Source organism: Bos grunniens, chromosome 2 (genome assembly GCF_055505025.1).
Source record: "Bos grunniens cultivar Pamir isolate PY7600 chromosome 2, Bosgru_T2T1.0, whole genome shotgun sequence".
In the NCBI taxonomy this organism is placed as follows: Eukaryota; Metazoa; Chordata; class Mammalia; order Artiodactyla; family Bovidae; genus Bos; species Bos grunniens.
Genome location: NC_141166.1, coordinates 11,459,934 through 11,474,864, shown reverse-complemented (window position 1 = coordinate 11,474,864; position 14,931 = coordinate 11,459,934). Strand labels below are relative to the sequence as shown.

The 14,931-nt window shown below is 40.4% G+C and overlaps 1 protein-coding gene across 2 annotated transcripts in view; it reads right to left on the bottom strand.

The window, feature by feature from the left end:
- Positions 1-12: 12 nt before the first annotated feature.
- The window catches only part of STX12 (syntaxin 12), a 35,576-nt gene continuing 20,657 nt past the window's right edge, over positions 13-14,931 (bottom strand). For both annotated transcript variants that reach the window (XM_086331002.1, XM_086331009.1), the window contains exons 4-9: positions 11,637-11,774; positions 9,470-9,513; positions 7,754-7,859; positions 3,343-3,415; positions 2,569-2,651; positions 13-1,254 (exon numbers count right to left, since the gene is read on the bottom strand). In XM_086331002.1, coding sequence (XP_086187128.1) covers positions 1,162-1,254; positions 2,569-2,651; positions 3,343-3,415; positions 7,754-7,859; positions 9,470-9,513; positions 11,637-11,774 — 537 coding nt within the window. In that variant the 3' untranslated portion in view covers positions 13-1,161. The remainder of the gene's footprint in view (positions 1,255-2,568; positions 2,652-3,342; positions 3,416-7,753; positions 7,860-9,469; positions 9,514-11,636; positions 11,775-14,931) is intronic.

Sequence of the window (14,931 nt, the reverse complement as noted above, 5' to 3'; positions counted from 1 at the left end):
GAGTGGACAACATTTATATTACAAGACAGCAATCTTTTATTGAAACATTTTTTTTGGTCTAAAACTATGCATGGAGAGATTAACCTCTTGTTCATAAATTAGGGTAATTCTAACATCACTATTCCAAACCAATATTATTTACAAAAAAAGAACCTTTTCTTTGCTTTCTTGCCAGTTCACAGGACTAAATTTTAAACCAACTTCAGTCTAGCTTTTAAAATTTCCCTGCCACCAAATGCCCAGCAAACCTTATTAGGGTAGGGGGCAGCCTTTTGATGGCAACAGTCATCATTTACCAGGAATGTACAACCACAACTGAGCAACAACAACAAAAGATTAAATCATTCCAAACAATTCCTATTTGCTTTCCAAAAGCATGCTTTGTCTACTTCTCCCATTCTATACAGACAGGTGGGAGAGGAACGCCACAGAGCATCATAATGTTAATTAAATTAACCTCTTCAAAAGGGGACAAGATGGTTTAGCGTATATATGGATGAACTGCAGTCAATGATACTAACAAGTAATAAACTTTAAACCCAGATTAACACATATCCCCAATAGCTGGCCAGCTCAAATCATTACTTCTCATTTAATCTGGATCACATGTGCAATTTTTTACTCTCTAGTTAAATACATCGCCAAAATTTTTCAAAGCATATAGGGAACAGGCTTCTTAGAAATTCAAATTAAAATGTTAAATAATAAAAATTGCTGGCTTATTATACAGTTTCTGACAAACTCCAATGTGCTAGGTGACCGAAAGTAATTCTATCTCAGTTGCTAGTAAAAAGGTAAATCTTGTATATACATAAAAAGACAATATTACAAGACTGTAGTGTTATCCTACCAAAACAAGAATATCTAGAATGGAATTTTAAGTAAACACTTGGGATGATGAGCAATCAGAATACAAGAGAAAAGAAAATCCACATAAATTAATTCTTAATTTGAGAAATCAATAAAATGTATACACAAATTGATAAATACTGTCTCCATAGGTCACTAATTCCAAGGACTAGTTAGTAGTTAGTTTCTAACTAAATTATTACAAGACATTCTGGTGTATTCTCTTTTCTTATGATCAGTTTGTTCTGGCAAGACTCCAACAAGCACTTGCCCTTGAAACAGCTCAGCGGGAGAAGGCTGGAAGCAATCACTTCATTTATTAACTAGCCACAAAATAAATCCAAAGATTACAATAATCACTGACAGGACAAGCACCAGGATACAGATCTTCTTGCGAGATTTTTTCTGAGGAGAGAAATATGTAAAGAAGACACTCATGAAACAAGTAAAAAATGTTTATAAGACTCCAAGAGTGCTTCATCAATCGGCCTCCTGGTAATGCAAAATTAAACTCTGTGTATGATTATGCAGACACCTTCTCAAAAATCTCAAGGTACCAGTGCTAGACAGCAGTGCAAGTCCTCATTCAATGCTCCCAAATACAATTTGCAAAGGCACTGTTTATATCTATGTTGCAAGGTGTTATTTGCTATAAAATAAGTTATTTGTACATGTGTATTTGAATAAAGGTTTTATACCTATTATAAAATTTTATGTTCACTGTAAAAAACAGACAAGGAGAAGAGAAAATAATTACCCACAGATAAAACAGCTGACATTTTAATTGTATTTCCTTCTGATCTTTTATCCAGGCACATTTATCTGAAATAATTGGGACCATACTGTATCATGTCTGATGGTTTTCTCACTCAATATTTTAGAATAAAATTTGTGACATTATAAACTCTTCATAAACATCTCTTTTACTTCCCACATAAAATAACATGAAGTGGATGTATATAATTTACTTGACTGTTCTTTACTGTTGGATATTAAAGTCATCACTCACTTTTTAAAAGGAAACTATTGTTAAATACAATTTCTTTAAGAACAGTCCCGGGGAAATAAAATTGTCTTAGGAACATGGTAAATGACTAAATGCTATTTGTTTCTAAAAAGCCATGCAACACCAGATTGAGGAGAAATGAGAAGGACCTCATTCACAACATGTGTAAACTGAGGTGAAGACCCGGATAAAGTTTGTAAAACCAGAGTTTCAAATAATATGTAGAAAAATACCACTTTACAGAAAGTAGAACAATTAACCCCTAGGTGTTCACAGCAAAATAACCCCCATATGATAAGCCCCAATTAAGTCATACATAAACAGCAGTCCAAGTTGAGTCTCTGTCCATTTTCTGTGGCAACAGTCAACATACATTATCTGCAAAGTCCTACTTTGTAACTATTACTATCCTAACTGAAACAAATTTCAGCTGTGTAGGTTAGAAAATTAGCCTTACCCCAAACTAGGTATCATGCTAGCTTATGGGGATACCTTTGTAGCTAAGAGGCTTCTATGTCAGTTTATTCAAAGTTTGATGCCTTTTTTGTAGATCTCTGCAAAGGAAAATACTAAAAATGGAGCTGCGATGGCAATTATGACTACCTGCCTCCAGCTTAAGACTGAACAAACGGCTGCAGCTGCTCAGTGTCGGTGACTCCGACGGCCCCTAGAGACTACAGCACAGAGGGATTTTCTTTTGTACCTGCTTTTACCTGATAGTAAGCAGCTCGCTGTAGCTGGTCAGTGGCTCTTTCTACATGCACCTCTGAGCTTTCCACGTTGGCTTCTATGCTGTCTGCAAAAAAGAAGGGCAGTGGATGTTTTAGCACAGTCGGATGTTTCAAGACTGCAAACTGAAGAGAATTCTGATGCTAAGGGTCCTGTTAACAACCATCACTCCAACTATCCAGCCATGAGATCAAAAGTTACCAGCCCCATAAGAGAACAGCCCTCTTCTTTGGAAATAAACACTGAAGAATTATTTAGAGGTAGAGGGTTATGAAGTATGCAAATCATCCACAAACAGTTCAGAAAAAAATCAGGTAAATATATAGAGTGCAAATAAAAAGCAAATGGGGTAGAATGTTAATAAGATGTAAATCTAAGTAAAGCTTATAAAGGAGTTCCTTGTTATTTTCATTTTTGCAACTTTCTGTGAACTTGAAATTATTTCCAAATAAAAAGTTTTTTTAAAAAAGGGTTTCGAATCCCATAGTTGTGCAAGTTTCTGCAGATAAAAACTGAGAAGCTGACAGCTATTTCCCTAAACAGCCAAAGACTTACCATGAGGCTATGGCAAGTGAATGGACTATTCATGGAAGCTTCATTTTAACTTCCACATTTGACAATGTAAGAAAATCTCTAAGAAAATGAATTTAGTGATTTTTTGAATGGTATTCCTAGATTTCTAAGACACAGCTTACTGACTTCTTTGCATACAAAAACTATCCACTCACCTTTATGTTAAAGGTATCAATAATACATACCAATGAGATCACCTTGGTCGTGGATCATCATGGCCAAATCTTTAAATATCTGATTGACATCCAAAATATCAGCCTAAGGAACACACACACAAAAAAATTAACCAACATTAAGTAACATGTTGGAAGATTCATTTCCTCTACTTACCTAAAGTTCTGGCTATTAACATAACACGTGTGTTTTTAAAGCTTATAAATCATGCTTTCTCTATAAACAGAAAATGAAAATAAAGTAATTATTAACACTTACTAAGTGACTTCTGTATGCAGAGTACTATGCCAGGTAGGTAATTAGAAGTACAGTCTCTTGGAGCCTATCAGTTACAGAGGACTGTTAACCCTCCACAGTCTTGTTCAACCTTAAATTAAGAACTTCTTTGGACCTCCCTACTAAAATGTGGACAATTACAGTACCCATCTCATAGGGTTTTCAGAAGTACTAAATAAAAAATTCTTAGAACTATGCAATAACCACTTCGTAAGTGTTAGCTATTAGTAACTATTACTTAACTGGTCTTTTGGAGAAGGAAATGGCAACCCACTCCAGGATTCTTGCCTGGAGAATCCTGTGGACAGAGGAGCCTGGTGGGCTGCTGTCCATGGAGTCGCACAGAGTCGGACACAACTGAAGTGACTTAGCGTGTGTGCGTAACTGGTCCTCATGACAACCAATAAGACATGTATTATCTCCATTCTATAGAAGAGGAAAGTGAAGGCTCAAAGAGGTTTAATGACTTGTCCTAAGGTCTCACAGCTAGCATGTGGCAAAACTGAGAATTAAAAGTTCGTGATGGGCTTCCCTGGTGGTCCAGTGATAAAGACTCCATCTGCCAAGGCAGGGGACACACGTCTGATCCTTGGCCTGCACTCTAGAGCCTGTGCTCTGCAACAAGAGAAGCCACCACAATGAGAAGCCTGCGCACCACAACAAAGAACAGCCCCAGCTCTCTGCACCTAGAGAAAGCCCTCGGGTAGCAATAAAGACCCAGCACAGTCACAAGTAAATAAATAAATAATCTTTTTAAAAGTTCACGATGTTTGAATTAATCATTCAGTAACTCTATGAAGTTCGTGTCTTCTTTGAGGATAATGAGGCTCAGAGAGGTTATGTAACTTGTCTAGTCATACAACTCATCAGTGAGGAAACTAAGCACTGCAGCCAGGATGATATTCCTAAAGCCCACACTCTTTCAATAAGCAATTCGCTGCCTCTCAGATGCTACAATTAAAAAAAAGATACCTTCAAAGCAATGACTTCCTGATCACAACTTGGCAAGAACAGTTCTAGCCAGCACCTCAGTTACTTGTTAAGAGTCTACTATAGTTAGGACAGTTGGCTAGTTGCTGTCAGTATAAAAGGGCTTAATAATAGTTATCTGCGGGTGGAGGTGGGGTGGAGGGATCAGTATATAATAAGATAAGAAGAAAGGGTATTATATGGTAAATGACTAATAAATGGTATAGCATTTACCTCAAGCAGAGAAGGAAGACTACGGCAGAAGAGGCAGGACTTAAGAAGCCATTTACATAGAAAGGTAACTTGGTTAAAGAACAAACAGCCCAGTTTGGCTATAACATGGGTGTGATATTATGATATAAGAAATATATATTTGATCTTTGTCCCAATCCCAGCACTGAGCTCCTAAAATTTTTTTCTAACTGATAAAAGAGATAAAGATGTCCTTTTTTATTCAAAACAAACCCTTTCAACCACTCCTGAGTTTATGTTAATAGCTTGGCTTTTGGAAAACCCCTAAGGATGGGGGCTATTTGCCTGGGAACCAACCTGGTGTTTAGTTGGTTGGAACTTTCAGCCCCAATTCCAACCTCTGGGGAGGGGAGGAGGGCTCAAGGTTAGATCAATCACCAAAGGCCAATTATTTAATCAATCATGCTTATGTAACCAGAAGTTCAGAGAGCGTCTTGGTTAGTGAACACATGGAGATATGGGGAGTGTAGTGGGCCTGGAGAGGGCATGGAAGCCATGCACATGTGTGTGCTCAGTCACTTCAGTCGTGTCTGATTCTTTGTGACCCCATGGACTATAGCCCACCAGGCTCCTCTGTCCATGGGATTCTCCAGGCAAGAATACTGGAGTGGGTTGCCATGTCCTCCTCCAGGGGATCTTCCTGACCCAGGGATCGAACCCGCGTCTCCTGAATCTCCTGCACTGCAGGCAGATTCTTCGCCACTGAGCCACTGGGGAAGCCCCATGGAAGCCATGTACCCCTGGCCACATACTTTGCCCTATGTATCTCTTCCGTCTGGCTCTTCCTGAGCTGTATCCTTTTATAATAAACCAGTAACCTAATGAGTAAACTGTTTTCTTGAGTTCTGTGAGCTGCTCCAGCTAATTAATCAAACCCAAGGAAGGGGTCGTGAGAACTTCCAATTTCCAACCTGCTGGTCAGAAGCACAGGTGACAACCTGGATTTGCGACTGGCACCTGAAGTCTCGGAAAGGGGGTCAGTCTTGTGGGACTGAACTTTCAATCTGTGGGATCTGAGGCTAACTCCAGGAAGACAGTATTAGAACTAAGTTGCACTGTAGCACATCGTGATAATGTGGCAGAATTGCCTGATGTGGGGGAAAAAACACATATTTGGTGACCAGAGTGTGGGAAGGATAGAGTGGGAGCAGAAGAGAAACACACCAGAGTGTGTTGCTGCACTGTTAGAGCAGGGTTTGCATGTTAGATGCAGGAAATGACTGGACACGAAAGTGCAACGGCTAAGGAATTAGACCTTGATTCTGTTGAATGTGAAGTGCCCATGACACTCCTCTCCTCAGCTCCACGCATCTCATTCTACTCTCGGCTGGATGGGATTTCTCATGTTAAAGAATCAATTAGATGATTAGTAGCAATAGATGAAAAAGAAAATACATGACATCTTTGAAGTCAAACTTCAGGCTTTCCCTGATGGCTCAGCCGGTAAAGAATCCACCCGTAATGCAGGAGACAAAGGAGATATGTGTTCGATCCCTAGGTTGGGAAGATCCCCTGGAGTAGGAAATGGCAACCCACTCCAGTATTCATGCCTGGAGAATCCCATGGACGGAGGAGCCTGGTGGGCTATAGTCCACGGGGTCGCAAAGAGTCGGACACGACTGAGTGACTTTACTTTCACTTTCTTCAATAAAAAAAATAAACTAAAAAAAAAAAGAAGTATCAAGAATAAAAAAACAGAGGGCTCTAGGGCAGTGTATCTCAACCTTGACTGCACTTTGTAATTACCTGGGAAGTTTGTAAGATAAAAAATGGCCTCACCCAGGGCTTCCTGTGGATGTTTGTCTATTTTTAACCTACAAAAAAATTAGAAAATCACACGCAGTTCAAACTAGTAATTGGTGGGTGGATGAGAAGAGCTGGGGCATTAAAAAAAAAAAATCTCCAAGTGATTCTAAAAGTGCAGTCAGGTTCAGAACCACTGCCACAGACGAAGGTCAAGGAGGAGATCAAAGTTTCTCCTCTCTACAATCCTCCTCCCCACACTGCCCCCAAGATGGCAGTCTTCCATCTCCATGGAGAAAAGTACTCATGTTTAAGGATATTTTACTGGTCATCATGCAAAAAATTAAAGTTGGAAACTCAGGTAAGAAAGGCCTTGAGACCTCTCTCTCAACCCTCACCTCAAAAATTGTTCCGTTTCTCTGACGCACTGATGGGATACCCACAATTTGGGACTGGACTTTCGGATGCACAAAAATGGAGGAAATTTGTTGGCCTGTCTTTATTCTGGGTTATTCAGACTAAGCAAAGGGCTCTTCGTAGAGGCCCACCGAACCTAGAGATTGGCATTGAGGTTTGGGGACAATGTCTTAATAAAATATTTGTTGGCCTTGCTCTGTTCTCTATGGGTATTCCCATGGAGACCATATAAAATATGGTGACTGAGGAGGGGGTCCAGGTATCCTCAGGCACCATGACCAATACCATCCTAGTGAAGTGTGAAAGTTGCTCAGTCATGTCCGACTCTTTATGACCCTGAATCCTCTTTGTGGCCTGAATTCTCCAGGGCAGAATACTAGAATGGGTAGCCGTTCCCTTCTTCTCCAAGGGGATCTTCCCAACCCAGGGATTGAACCTAGGTCTCCCGCATTGCAGACGGATTCTTTACCAGCTGAGCCACCAGCGAAGCCCAAGAGTACTGGAATGGGTAGCCTATCCCTTCTCCAGCGGATCTTCCCGACCCAGGAATCAAACCAGGGTCTCCTACATTGCAGGTGGATTCTTTACCAGCTGAGGTACCAGGGAATCCTGACACGATCGTAAGAGTAGTTCAAATTCACCATGATTACACTGAGACATAATATGCAAACTGTACAACTCATTTCATCCTTTCTCATAATCACTGAGAGAAAAACCAGATTGCAGATACACTGAGTCAAACAAAAAACATGACCTGGCCCTCACCTCCAGCTGCCGAATTGCCGTCTCCCTCTCCTTAATAAGCTCCAGGTCCTGTTCGGTGATGGCCACCTCATCCTCCTGTCTCTGCATCTGGTTCCACTCCTCATGGCTGCAGGGAGACAAGCACATGGGCTGATTCCTCCCCGCAAAGGTGGACCTAAGACATATCATCTCTAGAGTCAGCAGAGCCTGTCCAAAGACAGTACCAGGCCTCCAAGTCCTCTGGTAACAATACAAGTCCCTAGGGGTTACATTCTTCACATCCAGAGGGAAAGAACTGGTAACACCAAGAAAACCAAGTCTCAACTTTCATGGGCAAAACTAAGAGGAGGCAGAATTACAAGGGATGGGACTCCTTGCTGTTTCCATTCAGGGATATACTCTATAATCTTGCTAGACAAGAAGCGGGCAGAGATTTGAAATCTCTGGCCCATTCTCTCCCAGGGCACTCTCAAAGTGCAAAATGTGTTGCCATCTCAGGTACTAAATGGGTAGAGAAGAGCAGGTTAAGTGACCTGTCAGTGCCTCACCAATTAGTCTGACAGAATCATATCTCCTGGTTTTCAAGGATTTCTTTGAGGCTGTTAAATGTCTCATAACAGAAAACCAAAATGAAAAAGCTAATGAAATGTTACAACTCTTCTTTTCTGGTACCATATTTAGAAGAAAGGCATATGACTTACGAGACATGCACTTTGAAAATTCAGTATTAAGCACCTTTCCAGTAGTACACATAAATCACATGCCATCTCCACAATACTTAGAGAATTTTCTCCATGTGCTGGAGATACAAAACTGAGTGAGAGAGCACTCCAGGCCTCTGAGGTGCTCACAGTATAGTGACAGCAAGACAGATGCATACCTGTGACAAAATACTTTATGTTCTGAACTAATACCATCAATACATTTCTATGGAATTAATTAATTCAGTTTGGAGGAGAAAGGAGATGTCTTGTAGATAAAAAATCATTTGCTTTTTCCAGGGTTGCCTCCATTTTAGCGATGAGTAAACAGAAACCCAGGAACTTTGAAGAACTTATATCTGAATTACAGGTAAAATTTCAGCCCTCCTAAATTGTAGGTTTTGGGGGTCTCTATTTATTCCTCTTGAGCCAAACCCTCTCCTCAACACACAGACATCAGAGATTTCTTGAAAATTTTTTATTCACTTTGAAATTATCCCTTTCATAATTCAAAGATCATGGAAAAGCCCACTGTTTTGACTTTTTTAATTTGATGGATTATAAATTACCTACCCCAGGGCTCTTGAGAGTCCCTTGAACTGCAAGGAGATCAAACCAGTCAATCTTAAAGGAAATCAGTCCTGAATATTCATTGGAAGGACTGATGCTGAAGCTGAAGCTCCAATACTTTGGCCATCTGATGCGAAGAACTGACTCACTGCAAAAGACCCTGATGCTGGGAAAGATTGAAGGCAGGAGGAGAAGGGGACGACAGAGGATGAGATGGTTGGATGGCATCATCAACTCGATGGACATGAGTCTGAGCAAGCTCCGGGAGTTGGTAATGGACAGGGAAGCCAGGCGTGCTGCAGTCCATCAGGTCGCAAAAGAGTCAGACACGACTGAGCGACTGAACTGAACTGACCCCGGGGTCCCTTTATTTTTCCTCCTTTTTTCTCACTCATTTTTAAAATTGAAAGTAAGTATAAAGTATAAAATCCCATCTCAACTATCTACCTTAGAATAATTCCTTTACCTGTCAAAGGAGACGAGCTGTTCCTCTCTCTGCCTCTCCTCCGCCTAGAAAGTAGATGGCATCATTGCTGCTGTTATTCACAAACATGTCACAGACACAGACACACACACTCACATACACACAATGGCCTCCTTTAGCTACAGTATGAAGAAGCAACATCCTTTGGCTCTGATAGGATCTATAAGATGACACAGGGCTCTGGCAATCTGTCTTGACTGAGAAATAGGTGTGAAGTAGTCAAAAGCCAATCTGCACTCCACTTTGGGTTCAGAATCAAAACTATACTAAGTAGGATGGAGAGAACATGGTAAGAGAAAGGAATAAAAATTAATAACAGTGATAACTTATTTTAAAATTTGGAGATAGGTGGATTAAGAGGAAGAATTGAAAACATGCAAGCAAACAAATTTTCAGAACTTGTAAAGATTTTTTTAAAAAAATAGACCTTTAAAGCATATCAGGTTCTAAAGTGACAAAGTGACTTCAAAAATCAGTCTAATGATACATTATTTTTGTAATTTAACAACCAAGAAAAAAAGTTAAAAGAGCAATCTATTTTTAAAAAAAACCTTCCCTTTTTTTATGATAACAGTAATCAAAAAGCAAAATAAAGACAATTTCAAAATTATACCCACCCAGAGGAATACAGTGGGGTTTTTAAAATTATTATTAGTTTTCCCTCTCTCCCCAGATCAAGAAACGAAACACTGCTAGTGTCCTAAAGCCTACCTCTGTGCCCTTCTCCAATAACCACCACCTCCCTCTCCTCCATAGTCACCATTATCCTGGCTTTTTGGCCACCATTTTCTTGTATTTTTAAAATACTGATACATATCAATATTTAATATTGTATCTGATTTTGAATTTTACATGAATGGAATTATACTGTTTGTATTCTTTCATGCTTTGATTGGATCACATTAGATCACGCCAGATCCATCCCTGATGTAAATATAACTATGGTTCATTTTCCCTGTTGTAATATATTATAGTACCACCACATATTTATCTCTTCTATTGTTAATTGACATTGGAGTGTTTCTGATTTTTGACTACTACAAATAATGTTGCTATGAACACTCCTGTACTTATATCCTGGTACAAACATACAGAGTTCTCTGGGGTAGAACGGCTGGGTCATAAGGAGTTCTGAAGTTACAGTCAAATGTTTTCCAGTGGTTGTTTCAACTCACTACCACTGGTGGAAGGAAAGTCCCTGTTACATTTCATCCTTTGTGTACCCTGGGCTGTGCACTACACTGCAGAAATTATTTGCCGGTATTCTTTGGGGGCTAGAATAAAGGTGTCTGAACAGAGATGATTTTGTCTGGCACGAAGGTACTCGACCAGACCACGACTACTGGAAGCTTCAGGCCTTTGGACCATTCAGGTGGTATGAATTTGGACAGCAAATCTGCCTGAAGGTTACTCTGTGGTACAATTTACTGTCTGGATTTCCCCTCCCTCTTGCCGTCCTCAGTGCTAACGCAATCTTTTTAGCAGTCTGCTAGGGGAAAGGAAGGCTTACTTTTCATTTCTTTTAGGGCCCAGTTTAATTTGAGCAGCACCTTCTTTTACAATATCCACCTTGCATGGACCCATTACTTTGACTTCATGCCATAAGGACATCAAAACTGAATTCACGTTTGCCCTCAGTAAATGTACTCAGTGGAAAAGTAGTTTTTTTCAGTGCTCTGCTTATCTCTATGGGTTCACACCTTCTCTTAGGCTTTGATCTTAATATTTTCATGGCTCTTCAATATTTTTGAGATGTTGGGTTGTTAAAATCTAGTATCTGTTAATTCTTTTCAAAGAGAAGGCTAGTCCAAATAACCTAGCCTGCTACATTCTAGGAAACGGATTTATCCTTTCTTTTTAAAAAGCTTTTAACATAAGATCAATATGACAATGAGAAAGGAAAAAGAAAATTACACATAATTCTACCTGTCATTTTTGTAAATCTTTGTGCATACTCCTTTCCAGTCTTTGACCGTATATACACTTTTTTAACAAAGGTTATACCAATCTGACATTTTCATAGCAGCTAATGTCCATGTTTATTATTTGGAGGGATAGAAAGTAAAGACAAATGGTCAAAATTTTTTTTTTAAACTTAGGAAAGAACATCCTGAAATTTACAGAGGTCTTCTTTTGGAAATAAACTCACAGAAAGACGAGATCCAGCTCTTGCTCGGGCAATGCTCTCCTTCTCCTTTTCAGACACCCTTCTCTGCACAGCCTGGAAACTGTTTAAGGCTGCAGAGAAGTCATTCATGAGACGTTCCTTCTGAAGTTTCTGCTGGCGCTGGGAAATTAAACAAGAACTTAAAATTTCATACTAACCCAGAATCATTTGGTTTTAATTCCCTTTAAAAGCAAAAGTACACCCCCTAAAAATTCCCAACTAGGAAAAGAACTATGAAATAGGCTCTTCCTTAAATGAATGAACTTGCTCTTTTCTAACTCAAATCTCTAGTTAATACTAAAGGCCAAGTCAGAGTTTTCCTTCTTTCATTCTGACAAACCTGTGAACTAGGTGTCTTTTACCTTGTAAGGGAATCTCAGAGGGAACCACAGTTCAGAATTTTGGTTCCCAGGAGAATCTAAAAGCAGAATAAACACCTATGGATTTAGACTGGACTCAAATAGAGACTGTTTCCTTGCCAACATGTTAAAAACTGTATTCATCTATAGTTAGTTCACAGCTTACCTGAACACCATAGAATCATTTGCCTTCACACTATAGTGAGGTTCAAAATCTTTGAGAACCTAAAACTTATTCTGCAGAGTTACAGGCTATGTTTACTTAGCTGACTGATACTATGTCTCAAAAAGCACATCCTGAGAGCACCTGCTGTAGTCAATTGGTACTACAGGTTATACAGAGGCAAGTATAATCAGTAAGAATCCAAGTGGTCAAGGCCTCAAGAGGTGGTGGACACTTAGGGAAGAGTAAGGCATGAATGGTAGAGAGAAGGCGAAAGGCAAAGCCATGCAAGGTAACTGTGCGAGCAAAGGTATGCTGGCAGAAATTTGCAGAGGATTTATAAAAAGGTAGTTTGACTGGAACCAAAGGTTTTTTTCATGAGAATAGCTAAAAGATAAAACTGAAAAAATAGGGAAGGGGCTGGCCACGGCAGGTTTTATTTTTATCTTTTAAAGATTTGCTTACTTGGCCATACTGGGTCTTAGTGGCACACGCAGGATTTTTGATTTTCATTGTGGCATGCAGGGCTTCCCAGGTGGCGCTAGTGATAAAGAACTCGCGTGCCAACCCAGGAGACTAAGAGATGGGGTTCCACTCCTAGTCTGGAAGATCCCCTGGAGTAGGGCACAACAATCCACTCCATATTCTTGCCTGGAGAATCCCATGAACAGAGAAGCCTGGCAGTCTACAGTGCATAGGGTCACAAAGAGTCAGATATGATGGAGCGACTTACCACGCATGCACTGAGGCATGCGGGTTCTTTAGTTGTGGCCTGTGGAGTTTTTAGTCGTGGCATGTGAACTATTAGGTGTGGCACGCAGGATCTAGTTTCCTAAGGATCGAACTTGGGCCCCCTGCATTGGGAGGGCGGAGTCTTGGCCACTGGACCACCAGGGAAGTCCCCACAGCAGGTTTTATTTTATTTTTTAAATTTATTTTTGGCTGTCCAAGTCTTTGCTGCTTCACACAGGCCTTCTCTAGAGCGGGGGTTACTCTTTGCTGCAGTGTGAAGGCTTCTCAATGCAGTGACTTCTCTCATTGCGGAACACAGGCTCGGTATTTGTGGCTCACAGACTTAGTTGCTCTGTGGCATGCAGGATCTTCCCAGATGAGGGACTGAACCCGTGTCCTCTGCATTGGCAGGCAGACTCTTAAACACTGGACCACCAAGGAAGCCCAGCCGCTGCAGGTTTTAAATGCCAAGCTAATGAGTTTGGGATTCAACCTCTAAATAACAAAGAGCAATGAAGATTTCTATGAGCGGAACATGATGTGTACAAAATGATAACTTAGAAAGATGAGTCCACGATGGTGAACACAATGGAATGGGAAAATGAAATAAGTCAAAAAGATGACCACAATAATCAAGGTTTAGGGTTAGGAAGACATGGTATCAATAATGAGAACACAAAGAAATGAGTCTAAAAAACATGCGACTGGCTGTGGGGAAAGGAGAATAAAGTCAAAGGATGACTCACATTTCACACCTGGGAGAGAGATGGTTAACACTGAAAGCAAATTTAGATGAGGGACTTTTTATCCCATTCCTGAGGTTTTAATTTTTACATAAACATTAAATAAGAGAGGGGAAAAAACATCATTCCCTCTCACTATCCAAAAATATTATCTTTTAAGTATATCATAAACATTTTCCATGTTAACATACTCTTCACAATTTGGTCTTTGCTACATCAGTTCAGTTCAGTCACTCAGTCGTGTCCGACTCTTTGCGACCCCATGAATCGCAGCATGCCAGGCCTCCCTCTCCATCACCAACTCCCGGAGATCACTCAGACTCACGTCCATCGAGTGAGTGATGCCATCCAGCCATCTCATCCTCTGTCGTCCCCTTCTCCTCCTGCCCCCAATCCCTCCCAGCATCAGAGTCTTCTCCAATGACTCAACTCTTCACATGAGGTGCCCAAAGTACTGGAGTTTCAGCTTCAGCATCATTCCCTCCAAAGAAATCCCAGGGCTGATCTCCTTCAGAATGGACTGGTTGCATCTCCTTGCAGTCCAAGGGACTCTCAAGAGTCTTCTCCAACACCACAGTTCAAAAGCATCAATTCTTCGGTGCTCAGCCTTCTTCACAGTCCAACTCTCACATCCATACATGACCACAGGAAAAACCATAGCCTTGACTAGACAAACCTTTGTTGGCAAAGTAATGTCTCTGCTTTTGAATATGCTATCTAGGTTGGTCATAACTTTCCTTCCAAGGAGTAAGCGTCTTTTAATTTCATGGCTGCAATCACCATCTGCAGTGATTTTGGAGCCCCAAAAAATAAAGTCTGACACTGTTTCCACTGTTTCCCCATCTATTTCCCAGGAAGTGATGGGACCGGATGCCATGATCTTAGTTTTCTGAATGTTGAGCTTTAAGCCAACTTTTTCACTCTCCACTTGCACTTTCATCAAGAGGCTTTTGAGTTCCTCTTTACTTTCTGCCATAAGGGTGGTGTCATCTGCATATCTGAGGTTATTGATATCTCTCCTGGCAATCTTGATTCGAGCTTGTGTTTCTTCCAGTCCAGCATTTCTCATGATGTAGTCTGCATAGAAGTTAAATAAGCAGGGTGATAATATACACCCTGGCAATCTTGATTCCAGCTTGTGTTTCTTCCAGTCCAGCGTTTCTCATGATGTAGTCTGCATAGAAGTTAAATAAGCAGGGTGATAATATACAGCCTTGATGTACTCCTTTTCCTATTTGGAACCAGTCTGTTGTTCCATGTCCAGTTCTAACTATTGCTTC